The sequence below is a fragment of the Haliotis rufescens genome, unplaced genomic scaffold (assembly GCF_023055435.1).
Source record: "Haliotis rufescens isolate VD_foot unplaced genomic scaffold, xgHalRufe1.0.p SCAF_62, whole genome shotgun sequence".
NCBI lineage: Eukaryota > Metazoa > Mollusca > Gastropoda > Lepetellida > Haliotidae > Haliotis > Haliotis rufescens.
Window position 1 is genome coordinate 1,354,250 of NW_025964353.1, and position 13,784 is coordinate 1,368,033.

General features: G+C 39.8%; 1 protein-coding gene across 1 annotated transcript; it reads left to right on the forward strand.

Moving 5' to 3' along the window:
• The first annotated feature begins 191 nt into the window (after positions 1–191).
• Positions 192–9,950, forward strand: LOC124110838 (ketimine reductase mu-crystallin-like). The gene is made up of 8 exons (XM_046470285.2): positions 192–396; positions 1,471–1,615; positions 4,329–4,391; positions 5,557–5,658; positions 6,767–6,944; positions 8,121–8,242; positions 8,702–8,786; positions 9,435–9,950. Exons 1-8 carry the CDS (start codon positions 230–232, stop codon positions 9,500–9,502), a joined length of 930 nt encoding a protein of 309 aa, XP_046326241.2. The 5' UTR covers positions 192–229; the 3' UTR covers positions 9,503–9,950.
• Positions 9,951–13,784: the final 3,834 nt, after the last annotated feature.

A 13,784-nucleotide genomic window follows, 5' to 3' on the forward strand; every position in this document is an offset into this window, starting at 1 on the left:
ATATACGGAACTTCTATATTTAATTATACTGCCATTATAGTAATCTAAATCAAAATACAGAAAGTAATGGTTGATAATGTCATTATGTTAAAAGCAGAGATGGTCTCTGTTAAGTAAAATGGTAACCGTTCCCTGTTTCCATATGTTCACAAATACTCGAGTAATAGCCAAAACTCACCCACCTTGCCAAATCCGGCTCTGTCATGTGACTTTGTTTCTCTCGGTCAAAATGGTGGAAAATATAGGCATCGTTCCTGCTGGCAAGGTTTTGGAAGTTTTAAAATATGAAGACCTCATCGACACGATTGAATCTGCATTCAGGAAGTTTTCTTCACGCCCTGAATCAGGCGTCGACCAACCGATGAGAAGTGTCATTTTTGTTCCACCGAAAAACGGGTTCGTCAAAAGTAACCATAATCATAATGCAGCTAGCGTAGCCGAGGACGCCATCGCGGCTCTCGGCTACAGCTACCATTGACTTGGACAACTTCAGGAGTTGTTTCTCCAAGGGCAGCAGCTCAGGCATGACTTGACTTTATCGTGTGAAGCTATTAGCTAATTGGCTCCAGCACTGGCTCTGATTATACACTGGTCTTGCGTTCCTCTTCAATCCTTACAATTTAGGGTTAGATGTGTAAGAGTTAATGTAGGTTACCGGCCCTAAATCACCCCCATATGCATCAGCAGACTCTATCCAACTCAAACATCTCTTAAGCAGGAGGGATGACCTGTGAATGACCTTGCAGGTCAATGACCCCGTTAATACAATCATATAGGGTTATCAGTGAGTTAAGATTACTCTTATGCAAAAATATTCCTATCAACAAACTAATTAACCTTGTTGACACCTTGTCATTTGGACTTCAAATATTCAACCTTGTTTTTACTTTTCAGTTGGATGATGGAGTTGTTTTGGCCTTATCATCATGACTAAACATAGTTTGGAGTTATTTTTACCTAGTTTGGAAAATTTATTTTGACATGATTTGGAGTTTGCCTTGTCAGTTTAGATATTTTTGATAAAAAAAACAGCAAAGTGAAATGTGTGCACCCAAAAAATTCTACTCTTGAAAAACATGTAAATGTGGTTGATGCACATGCAACAAAACCCGTCATGTGCATGAAAGTGTTTATGGATATATCAGGATGGCTTGTGGCATGGCTATTGAGGTGACATGACATTTGTTAGAGTTAGCACCTAGTTTTGCAACTTTAAATAATAAAGTATTTAATTGTTTCAAATTGAAAGCCAAGATCATGTGTTTGTAACTGTTTATTAAGTGAACGTTTTGTTTTATATCTGTATTTGCATTGCGCATGTGTTTTCCCAAACTGGAGTATAACTTTCTTCACAAATAAAATAGGAACTTTTAATATACTTTAGGTCATGTATTTATTCTTACCCATGAGGCTACCTGATGTAATGACATCAAAACTCAAGAGGGTCAAATTCTCAATTTATTACGACAGATTTTTTGGAGTTATGCCTGGCTACAGTCAACACGATGAAGCTCTGGCGACCAAGCTGGTCACATTCTTTCCCATGAATAAAGATGTGCCAACACACAACGCCGTTATCCTGGTGTTTGACATCAACAATGGAATACCTAAAACTGTAGGTTGAACATCATGATCATTGTGTCAGAAAACCTTGTAACTTGTTACCCAGTCCTTGAAGGCTCTGCAATATGCTGTGCAGAGTTGTGTCCCTTGGATGTACCAGCAACATGATCGTAGGCTCAAATCCCAGTTTGTGTTTTGGGGTTTGTCAGCACCATCCCTGTGCTCATGGGTTTCACCAAAGTGGTACATGTCTAATGCCTGCATTATAGCCTTCCTCCTACATCCGACTGCCGGAGACCAGATGGTCCGGGGTTCGATCCCTGGTCGCGTCATACCAAAACATGTTGAAAGATGGTACCTGTTACCCTGTCTGGCGCTCGGCATTAAGGGGCTAAAACAAGGACTGGTCGGCTTGGAGTCAGTATACTGTGTCTGAGTGGGATATCCATACTAAACTGTGGCATGGTGTCTCAGCGGGCTGGCACTATAAATCGGCATCAGTCCGGACTAGTACAAGCAGCCAGACACACACATGTGCAAGCACGTCGCTATATGAGTGCAACAATCTTGGACATGATGTAAAACCCCATCTCACCTCACCTCACCTCACCTCACCTCACCTCACCTCCATCAATCAGGCATGCCGTGATATAACTGAAATACTGTTCAATACAGCTTTAACTCACTCACTCACCATCCTCTGCTAACTTGAATTATGAACACGCTTCCTTTTATTATTCAAATAATAGAGGATGTACTACACTTGTTTTGCAGCCATATTGGAAATATCATACCTAAATGCCTTATAAATGTTTAAGTGATTTTGTGCACATTGAAACTGAAACTGCACATCACATTGAATTCCAGTGCATTAATGATTCAAAGGTAGTTCTGCAACTGTAGTGGTCCCAAGCTTACATGGGCAAAGTTAATGTCATGTCTCACTGTGATCATGTGATGTGTGCAGTTCCTACCCGTGCACAATGACCCATTATTATCTACCTGTAAACAGATCATCCTATGAATTATGTACCCAAATATTTCAGACCATAGGGACATGAAGTACAGACCATAGGGACATGAAAAATGTATTACCTTTGTCAACATTTGAACCCCAAACATTCCCACTTACCAAATTTAGGTAGAATTGATAGGATTTGGAGTAAGGATGGTAATCTTCTTCACCCATATAGGCCACACTTTTTTAATTTTGTGCTTCCCAGATTTATTCAAGCTTTTCGAAACAAGGTCGGTCATTATAAAAATATTAAAAAAACCTATGCCTAAGTGTTCACAATAAAACATTGTATACTACTATGTACCATTTCAACCTGCTCAACGGAATATAAACATATTTTTTTGGACATTTTATTAGTTTAAAATAAATTGTACTGTCAAAACTCACTTGCTGTATCCCTGGATACCCTCCACAATGTGACAGCTAACTGCCACACAGGTGTTATGATCGTCATCTTCTTTTCCCAGACATTAACAAAAACACAATCAAAAGAGTTTTAACAGATGTACAACAGTTAAATCCATGGACAATTCTGTCCATGGGGTGTCCTGCCCGATGTACCTGTATTCTGACCGGGGTAGCATAGGTCTTCAGCAACCCATGCTTGCCGTAAAAGGCGACTATGCTTGTCGTAGGAGGCAACTAATGGGATCGGGTGGTCAGGCTCGCTAACTTGGTTGATGCATGTCATCATATCCACTTGCATGGATCTATGCTCATGATGTCTATCACTTCATTGTCTGGTCCAGACTATTATTTACAGACCGCCATCATATAGCTGCAATATTGCTGAGTTCAGCGTTAAACAACAAATAAACAAACAAACCTGAATTCTAAGTATGTGTAAGGCCCTATATGGGTTGAAGGATGTTTTTACCAGCATCACAATGACTGCGCTATGGACCAGTGTTAAAACCCACTGAGGCCCTATTAAGGTAATACTTATATAGCTGGCAGGCTCTGTTTACTCATAGACCCAGGTAATCCTGATATAAACAGCACTAACGAAAATGGTAATGCCAAAAGGACTATTTCAAAAACAAGTACAATTAGAAAACATATATGATAGAATACTAAAAAAATATTGGGCCTATGATGCACTGTTTTGGATGGATGATCTCGGCAAAAACATAACCTAAAAGTGTTTTCAAACGGTGGGTGCTCAGTTCCTTCTATCAGTGTTTCAAATAAATCCAAGTTTGATTATTTCTTATTCTGAAAGTTTGCTGATATATAAGTGATAAACATACTTTAGGGCAGTAATTGTTTATTGGTGAGTCCATATCTGGAAAAATATGAACAAGGGTAGCCTAATTGGATATTCCACATCGAGAAAAGATTAAAGGGTAGCTAGTTCAGCTGCACTACAGGCAGGTTATACAATGTATGTTTCTGGGTGCTGAGAATTTGAACAACAATTCATGGAAAACATTTTTTCTTATATCTTCTCTTATCATATTTATCATATGTTATAGAGCCATGATTATCTTTTAAACAGATTACACTACATATTTAATTCAAGAAACGAGTAGAGATGTGACCGACATTTTGCTAGGTATAAAAACCTGTCTAAACTACAGTCAGGGTGGAAAACTATTCCAAATATTAGACATGATTTTCAACAGATAGTGTCGGTTTTTGGAGATTATGGAATATTGTTACTCGTATCTGATTTTTGTTCTTCTTTGGCTTGTGACTAATGGCTAAAGTCATGGTATAGACTGGTCCTTTACTTTATGTTTTGAAGATAATGGATGGAGAGGTGATCACAATGATGAGGACGGCAGCAGCATCGGCGGTGGCTACCAAGGTAGGTAGAGTGTAATTTTAAGTGTGTGTGAGAAAGTGTTTAAAGCACCTTGATTCCGTTTCCCTTTTGACTACCTGATTTCTGTTAATTCCTAGTGTTTTGTAAATCCTATTTTTATAGGAGTTTGCAACTTCCATGAAGTGTGTGATTCCTTTTGACACCTATTTAACCCTACTTTACATCAAGCGTATCCTAGAGATTGTTTAACCATTGTTCATGCATTTGATGCATTGTTCAACTAGATATGATTGTTTAACCATTGTTCATGCATTTGATGCATTGTTCAACTAGATATGATTGTTTAACCATTGTTCATGCATTCCGTGCATTGTTATCCCCCACCCAACAAAGTTGGCGGGGGATATAGAAACGGGCTCCGTCCGTCCGTCACATTTCGTTTCCGGAGCATAACTCATAAACCGTTCAATATTTTTTCATGAAACTTTGCAGGTCTGTCAGGTACATGCTGAACTGGTGCCTTTTGCTATTTAGAAATTTTAGAAATTTTTATTTTTTAAATTTCCATGACAACAAGATAGACTTAGGTTCTGTGAGGGTAGGGTTTGTTTCCGGAGCATAACTCATATACCGTTCAATATTTTTTCATCAAACTTTGCAGGTCTGTCAGGTACATGCTGAACTGGTGCCTTTTGCTATTTAGAAATTTTAGAAATTTTTATTTTTTACGTTTCCATGGCAACAAGATGGACTTAGGTTCTGTGAGGGTAGGGTTCGTTTCCGGAGCATAACTCATACACCATTCAATATCTTTTCATCAAACTTTGCAGGTGTGTCAGGTACATGCTGAACTGGTGCCTTTTGTTATTTAGAAATTTTAGAAATTTTTATTTTTTTACGTTTCCATGGCAGCAAGATGGACTTAGGTTCCAAACTCTTCTTTTTTTAAAAATTTCCATGACAAGTTCCACCTCGGTTAAAAAAGGTTAGGGTTTGTTTAGATATAATTATGTCATAAATTCTGCAACATGGGCAGGGGATATAGCCACGTTAGTGGGCGAACTCTTGTTCAACTACTAGGGGCGGTCGGGTAGCCTAGTGGTTAAAGCGTTCGCTCGTCACGCCCTAGACGCCGGTTTTATAAGCTGACAGTTTGTGTAGATGCTCAGATGTGGTGTCTCAACAAGTACTCCGCTGTGTGTTTCAGTTCCTGTCCGCCCCGAACTCCACGACTCTCGCCATCCTCGGTGCCGGCACCCAGGCCAGATCCCACTTCCACGCCCTGGCTCGCGTCAGAACCTTCCACAATGTAACGTGCTCACATTTCATTTTTTGTTTATTGCAGAATAAAAATTGTGAATGGCACTTATGTCTTAAGACTAATTCAAATGTAGCATGCACAGTGAATTAATTAATAGTTCCTCTGATCAGAAAATATTATCAAAGTTCTGATTGTCAATGGCCGATAGTTATCATGTAATCACTGTTTGTTTACACAAACAAAAATCTTGATCTGGGGAAAAACAGAAGCCTTATCATTATTGCTGTTTTGGTGTATCAGGTAGTCTCTGCTTAGCCTTTGACAAGACATAATCAAAAACAGCCTGCATGAATTCGGATAATTTGCAAGGATATATATGTAGGATTCCAAACTAAATCCCCTAAGCAGGCGTTTTAGGGGGAAAATCCTTATTGTGTTCCAAATTGGGATTTTTTGAATATTTTTCATTAATTTTAATATTGGATAAGAGACAATAATGACTCTTCCTTTTTATTGGTGCTGTTTTGAGTAAGAGGAAAATCACTTTAAAAAGCCATAACATAAGTTGTAACAATATTAACATAAATTGGGAATATTTTAATTCAGATTTGTGAATTTTTACTGACGTTTCCGCAGACCTTGGGACTAAGACTGGCCTCTCAGCTAGTCTGTAAAAATCACTGATCACTGATTGTGGCATTGAATCCACAGTTTGGTGGCCAGATTGGGCAATATTGTTAGTATTTGTTATTGTATCAACATAGTGTGGTGCTGAAAGTATAAGCCTCTGGTTTCCTTGCTCCACAGGTGATAATGTAAGCAAGGATTATATGCTACCTAAATATTATCCTGGGGGAAGTTTTAATCTAGAGTAAAGTATAGGATAGGATTAAACACACTGGTATGGGTTCAAATTCACTAGGGAGAATCATCCTGACACTAGAGAATTTCATCCCTGGGATAAAAAATAGGGTAGGATAATATTCTCGCTTACAATAACACTTCTCTATAGCTTAAAACTCCACCCACCCACTCACTCACTCACTCACTCACTCACTCACTCACCCTCTCACTCACTCACTCACTCAACCACACACCCTCTCACTCACTCACTCACTCACTCACTCACTCACTCACTCACTCACTCACTCACTAGGTGAGACTGTGGAACTGGAGGAGGGAACGTGCTGACATTCTGGCGGCTGAGATCGGGGCCACAGTTTGTACAACTGTAGAAGAGGCCGTCTGTGATGCTGATGTCATTGTCACGGTAACATCCTCACCGACGCCAGTCCTGAAGAAAGACTGGGTTAAACCTGGGGCGCACATCAATGGTAAGAGAACTGTGTTGTTGATTGGTAATCAAACATCTAGATATGTAAATCTATCAAGAAGTGAATGATTACACTAAGTAAGTGTCACTCAAGGCTTGAATCGTCTGTATCTACATAGAAAGTGGGCTCCAGACAGGAGAGTAGTCCCACTTGGAGTAAAGCTACCATCAAGATTTGACATGCACCACAGGTTAATGCTGATGGTGTTGCTGATGCTGGTGGTGCAATTAATGTTACTGATGCTGTTGTTACTGATGCTGTTGTTACTACTGTTGTTTCTGATGCTGTTGTTACTGCTGTTGTTACTGATAGTGTCGTTGCTGTTGTTGCTAATGTCGTTGTTGCCGATGTTCTTACGGATGCTGTTGTTGTTGCTGCTGATGGTGTCGTTACTGATGTTGCTGATGCTGTTGTTACTGATGCTGTAGTTGCTAATGCTGTTGCTGTTGCCTGATACTGTTGTTGCTGATGGTGTTGTTACTAATGTTGACGCTGTTGTTACTGATGGTGTTGTTACTTATGTTGATGCTGTCGTTACTGATGTTGCTGATGGTGTTATTGTTGCCGATGCTGTTGTTGCTGATGGTGTTGTTACTTATGTTGATGCGGGGGCACGGGTGGCCCAGTCTTCTAAGTAGCCTATGATTGTGGGTTCAAATCCAGGTTCGCCCTGATTATGTTTCTAGGTTTGTCAGCACCATACCCATGCTCATGGGTTTCACCGAAGTGGTAAACGTCTGAGACCTGCATCACTTCAGGCTTTCCTCCCACATTAAGCTGACACGCCGCGATAAAACTGAAATACTGTTAAAGCAGTGTTAAGCCCAACTCACTTACTCACTTATGTTGATGCTGTCATTACTGATGTTGCTGATGCTGTTGTTGTTGCCGATGCTGTAGTTGCTGATGGTGTTGTTACTTATGTTGCTGATGGTGTTGTTGCTGATGGTGTTGTTACTGATGTTGCTGATGGTGTTGTTACTGATGTTGGTGATGGTGTTGTTGCTGATGGTGTTGTTACTTATGTTGCTGATGGTGTTGTTACTGATGTTGCTGATGGTGTTGTTGCTGATGCTGTTGTTACTGATGTTGCTGATGCTCTTGTTACTAATGTTGCTGATACTGTTGGGGTTGCCGATGTTTCTTATACTATTGACGAAGCTGATGCTGTTACAGCGGTAGGTGCCTGTCGACCTGACTGGCACGAGATTGAGCCTGACCTGATGCTCCACAGCATGGTGTATGCTGACAGCTATGAAGGCGGGTACAAGGAGAGTGGAGACATTGTCTTGTCTAAGGTATGTAAGCTTGTTTATATGGGTTCATTTATGGTTAAAGGGACCGCCTCCATGGTCTAGTGGTAGAGCGTCCGCCCAGAGAGCGGAATGTCTGGGGTTCGATCCCCGACCGCGTCATACCAAAGATGGTACTTGTTGTTACCCTGTCTGGCACTCGGCATTAAGGGACTAAAACAAGGACTGGTCGGCTCGGAGTCAGTATACTGTGTCTGAGCGGGGTATTCATGTTAAACTGCAGCATGGTATCTCAGTGAGTTAGCACTATAAATCGCTATCAGTCCAGACTAGTACAAGCAGCCACACAAACACACACATGTACATGCACGTAGCTATATAAGTGCAACGTTAAACCCCATTTCACCTCACCACCTATGGTTAAAGTTTCAGGAGAAATTGTCATTACAAATATAGAAGATCAGTGAGAGAGTAATGCCCTTCTCAAATTTTGCTTGTTCACAGGCAGAGATATATGCAGAACTAGGGGAGGTAATTCTCGGGAAGAAGGAAGCTCACGTGGACAAAACAACCGTCTTTAAATCTCTTGGTAAGTTGACATTATTCTGGACACTATTTCATTCAGAAAGTGAAAATTGCAGGAAGGGAATGACATAGGTCGGCTTGTAATATTCATAAGAAGGGGAGGCCATCCCGTCTCTGGATCCACCAGTTTTTATTCAGGACATTTACATTCAGGACAAGTATAGAATCCTTAGGTACACAGATTGGATGACAGAGTCTATGTTTCTCCTACATCAACGGCAGAATAATACTGCAAGTTACATCATTACACTGTTAACATATAAAACATATTCTTTTTACTGCATAAATCATTGAAAACATCCCCTTCGGATTCAGGGGAGGAATAGGTTCCCTGTATGTCCTGCTTGCCACAGGAGCCGGCTGAACAGAATAGGGTGGTCAGTCTCGGTGACTTGGCTGATGTCAGGCACTGATGGCAAGGGTCGTTGCATGGCCTATGCTTTTAATAACTTTCTTGGTCCAGGCCTGATTATTTAGAGGCTGCTGAGACGAAGCTGGAATATTGCTCACTGCAGCGTTAAACCTTTCGCCTCACGGTATGCAAAATGTGAAACTTTGAATCTAGTTATTATAAGGTAAATCCTATTTCAAATTAATATCAAACCAATGGTAGGATTCCCATCATAGTTTAATACTTGCCCTTGTATTTCAGGTCTTGGCATTCAGGATGTTGTGTCGGCCAAACTGGTGATGGACAAAATAGAGAAGCAGACGGCTTGAGCATGGGAGGCAGCTGGGGATCTGCTTCTCACTGGGATGCAACTACCTTACCTCCCACACACTCATCATAGTTGTAGCACTTAGATCACTTTGTAAGGGCCAAAACTCACTGCCACTGTTTTGCCTGTGTTCATGTTTGCAAATATGGTCTGCTATTGCCATTTTAAGCATCAGATGATGTTATGTTAAACTCACTGACTGCATCAGTGTACTTGTGTTTATATTGCTGCTTTGCAATTTGTTTTGCATTGCGATTTTATCAAATGGGCAGGATTTTTAAATCACATTGCATCATATATCGCACCAATGGAGGTTAAATATAACATATTTTTAGTTCTTTAGACATGTGATTATAGTCATGTGACTTGGGTACTTCTTGCAGTTTTTAAGCACATGTATATATATTTAAAGACAGAATCTCTTGGCCTGCCTTTTACCAACTGTTGGGAACAATAATAGTTCAGAGTTGCAAACATAAACGCATATATGAGTTTTCTGCAATCACAGACGCAAATGCATTCGCAAACACAACTCCAAATGCAACTCCAAACACAACTCCAAACACAACCCCATTCACAACCCCAAACACAACCCCAAACACAACTCCAAACACAACCCCAAACACAACCCCAAACACAACCCCAAACACAACCCCAAACACAACTCCAAACACAACCCCAAACACAAAGGCAAAAGGTGACAGTGAGTTCCTGGCCTAACACTGGGCCCTGGGACTTGTTTCACAAAGGGTTTTTAGCACTGCTTTGATTGCTTTGTGGAAAAAGGCCTGGGTTCAATGAACTATCCAGAAGCAGATAATCAGCCCTGACGACATTAGGAATATTTCAGAGAGTGTTTCAACTTGTGCTTCAACATCTCCTGTAAAGGGGACTACTTGATATCTTTACTGATAGACCCGTGAAGATTCGGGTTAGAATAGGTCTTCAGCAACCCATGCCTCCCGTAACAGGCGACTACCCGTAACGGGTTCGGGTGGTCAGGCTCGCTGACTTGGTTGAAGCATGTCATCGATCCCAATTGCGTGGATCGATGCTCATGATATCAATCACTGGATTGTCTGGTCCAGACTCGATTGTTTACAGACCGCCGTCATATAGCTGGAATATTGCTGAATGCAGCACAAAACAACAAACCAACCAAACCAATCTATACGGGTTGTTTTTTTATAACTCATTTTGTTTTAAACCACTTCAAACCTGATATACCTCCTTTATGCAAGCCCAATTGAACCACCTTTTGCACACGTCCCTATAGACAATAAACATGAGGCCGTTGTAAATCCATAACATGTTCATCCCCAATACTCCCCGCCTGACATGTTATTGGCCCCAAGTGCTTCCACACTAAGAACATCACTATGCATGTTCCCTGTTTCTTTAACGTTTGAAATACACGATTTATGTGTAGTCCTACCAAATACTATTGCCTTATTTTAATGAAATCTGCTAATGTACACACTCCTTGAACAATTTGTTCAAGGAAAATGAATATGAAAATAGAATGCCTCTCTCCTCACATTTAAAAAAATATCAAATATGTAGTTTATTGTGGCCTTATCTATAAATATATCTTTTATATTCACACAGTGGTGAAGCCTAAGAGTGAACGTTTTACCTGACTATAGAGCAAAAGTATATTTTTTAATTGAAAATAAATACCCTGAATTTGGAGGTGAGCTTGGAATTAGTCAAGGACATTCACCTTTCTTTGATGGAGTGAGTGAGTGAGTGAGTGAGTGGTTATTGTTTATCGCTGTATCAGCTGCATGCCTTGTCCACATGGAAGCTGACACGTGCATTGCCCCGTGCTATCATAATGTTGAAATGAGAACAAACTATATGTACAGTATTAATAACACTTTATGTTGATGTCATGAACATTGAGTAGATTAGACTTTACCAAGTGCATGTATATGTATACACTATTGTTTAGCCATAGTCTCTGTCACTGAGGAGTGGAGGTTGGATATTGCAACAGCAAGGACTTATCCCAATGTTTTAATTAAAGTAAAATAAAACATTGGTATGGTTCCAGGGACTTTGGAAGTAGAGGTAAATGGAAATAATCTATGAACTTGACCAACAAAATACTCTTAATGTAGAATCATACATTGTTACAATCTGACAGATCACAAGAAAGTATTTTGGTAATATTAGAATATTTTAGTTTATCCTTGGAGACAGCAATTGGAATGAATGAATGGATGGATGGATGGATGGATGGATGAATGGATGAATATTGCTTTACACTGCATCAGCAGTTTTTCATCCATTGTGATTTGAAGGTTTACCACAAACACCATTACATAGTTGTGTCTGTAAATTCTGTGATCATCTACTTTGGAAGATGATTAACATTTTATGATTGTGACTAATAGCCAGACTAAAGAGGACCACTACACTGTGGTATAGGTTGTTGCCTTGATTCACGATGTGGGAGGACTGCTACCCTGTTACTAGTCATGATTATGTCTTGCCCTTACTTTCATCAGTTTCTACAGAAAAGTCCCAATCAGTACAATATAATAGTACGAATATATTAATTATATTTATTAGTGATCTGTATATTTAGCACTTTAAGTGCTTTGATTACTTGATAATGCTCAGCGTCCTTGGTCTAGTGGATAGAACATCTGTACATAGAGCAGAAGGTTGGTGGTTGATCTCTGTCCAGGTCATATCAAAGATGTTAAAAAGTGGTACTTCTTGTTTCCCTGCCTTGTGCTCAGCATTAGGGGTTGAAACAATGACAAGTCAGCTTGGATTCAGTATACTGTGTCTGAGCGTGGTATCCATGTTAAACTGTGGCATGGTATCTCAGTGGGCTAGCACTATAAGACTGGCATTGGTCTGGACTGGTAAAAGCAGCCACACACACACATGCACGTGGCTAAATATTTGCCATCTTTACAATATCTTTTCAAATCCTGCAGTTGACCGAAATCTGCACGTTGAAATCCATGTTTACAAACCGAATGTCTTGTTTGTTACGCAGTTTTGATTGGACTGTCCAAACTGTAACTCCGCAATTCCAGCCTGGTTCGGCAAGGGTGGAAACTGGACTTTTATAGTCAGTTAAAGCCTTGCCTCAGGAAGATGAATAGATAATAATTATGAATGTGAGGTTAAACCTTATTTCACCTCAGCTCCCATGAGTGCCTTGATATCAGAATGCAGCTCCCATCATACGACAACTACAGTTCATTACACACGACCAATGGCTGAGTGTCCCAAGTTATTATTCTGATCAAATTATCAGGCATATTCAAGTATATTATATTATTATATATAAGTATATACTATTGTGTTGCGATATCAATAAATTTGCAGTTATTCACTTTTTCATTTCAAGATTTACCCGGAATCATAGTTTCATTTCACCTTTACAATGTATTATCAGTCAGATTTGATTTGTGGCTTCTCTGTACATCATGGCAACACAGATTAACTATAGTCATATGAACAAATCAAGCATATATTACGTGGGTCAAAGTCATATGCCCAGGCTAAAATTTGTTCTTGTTTTCAAAGGATTATTATTAAGGAAAAATAACATATCCTTTAAATATAACCTGCTATATCTTAAGCTTAAAGAATTCATGATTTAATATATATTTTCCTGGATAAACAGCTTCCTAGGGCAAGGGAGTTAACTGACTGTAAACATCCAGTAGAAACTGGATCTTTATAGTAAGTTAACGCCCTTGCCTTGGGAAGATGCTGGATACATGTCTCAGAATGACTATCATGAATTTGGTGTTTGCCATGCTCAGTATTACTGCTGACTTCTGACTGGTACAAGCATATAAGTCACATATTTGTTGATGTTGATGTTGATATGTTTAAGAGAAATGTCAGATTTTGATGATATTTATGCAGCTGTATTTTACCACATTTTTATTCATTTTGCTGTTGTTGATGATTTCCTCAAACAGAGTAAGGATTAATTTTTATTTTTTATTTAAAAAAATAAAGATTTAAACTACTGTTAAAATGTACACAAGAAATATATTTACACCATTTGAACATGATGAATGTTATTTGTATTTGATGTGGGGTGTAGTGGGCAGGGTTATTATCAGACAGCCTGACTTGGCCTGGTGGACATGCTGTGTTGGACCAACCTGTGACTAAGTCAGTGGCCCAGTAGGGACCGGGGTTACACTAGGTCCCAGCTCTTATCAGACAGCCTGACTTGGCCTGGTGGACATGCTGTGTTGGACCAACCTGTGACTAAGGCAGTGGCCCAGTAGGGACCGGGG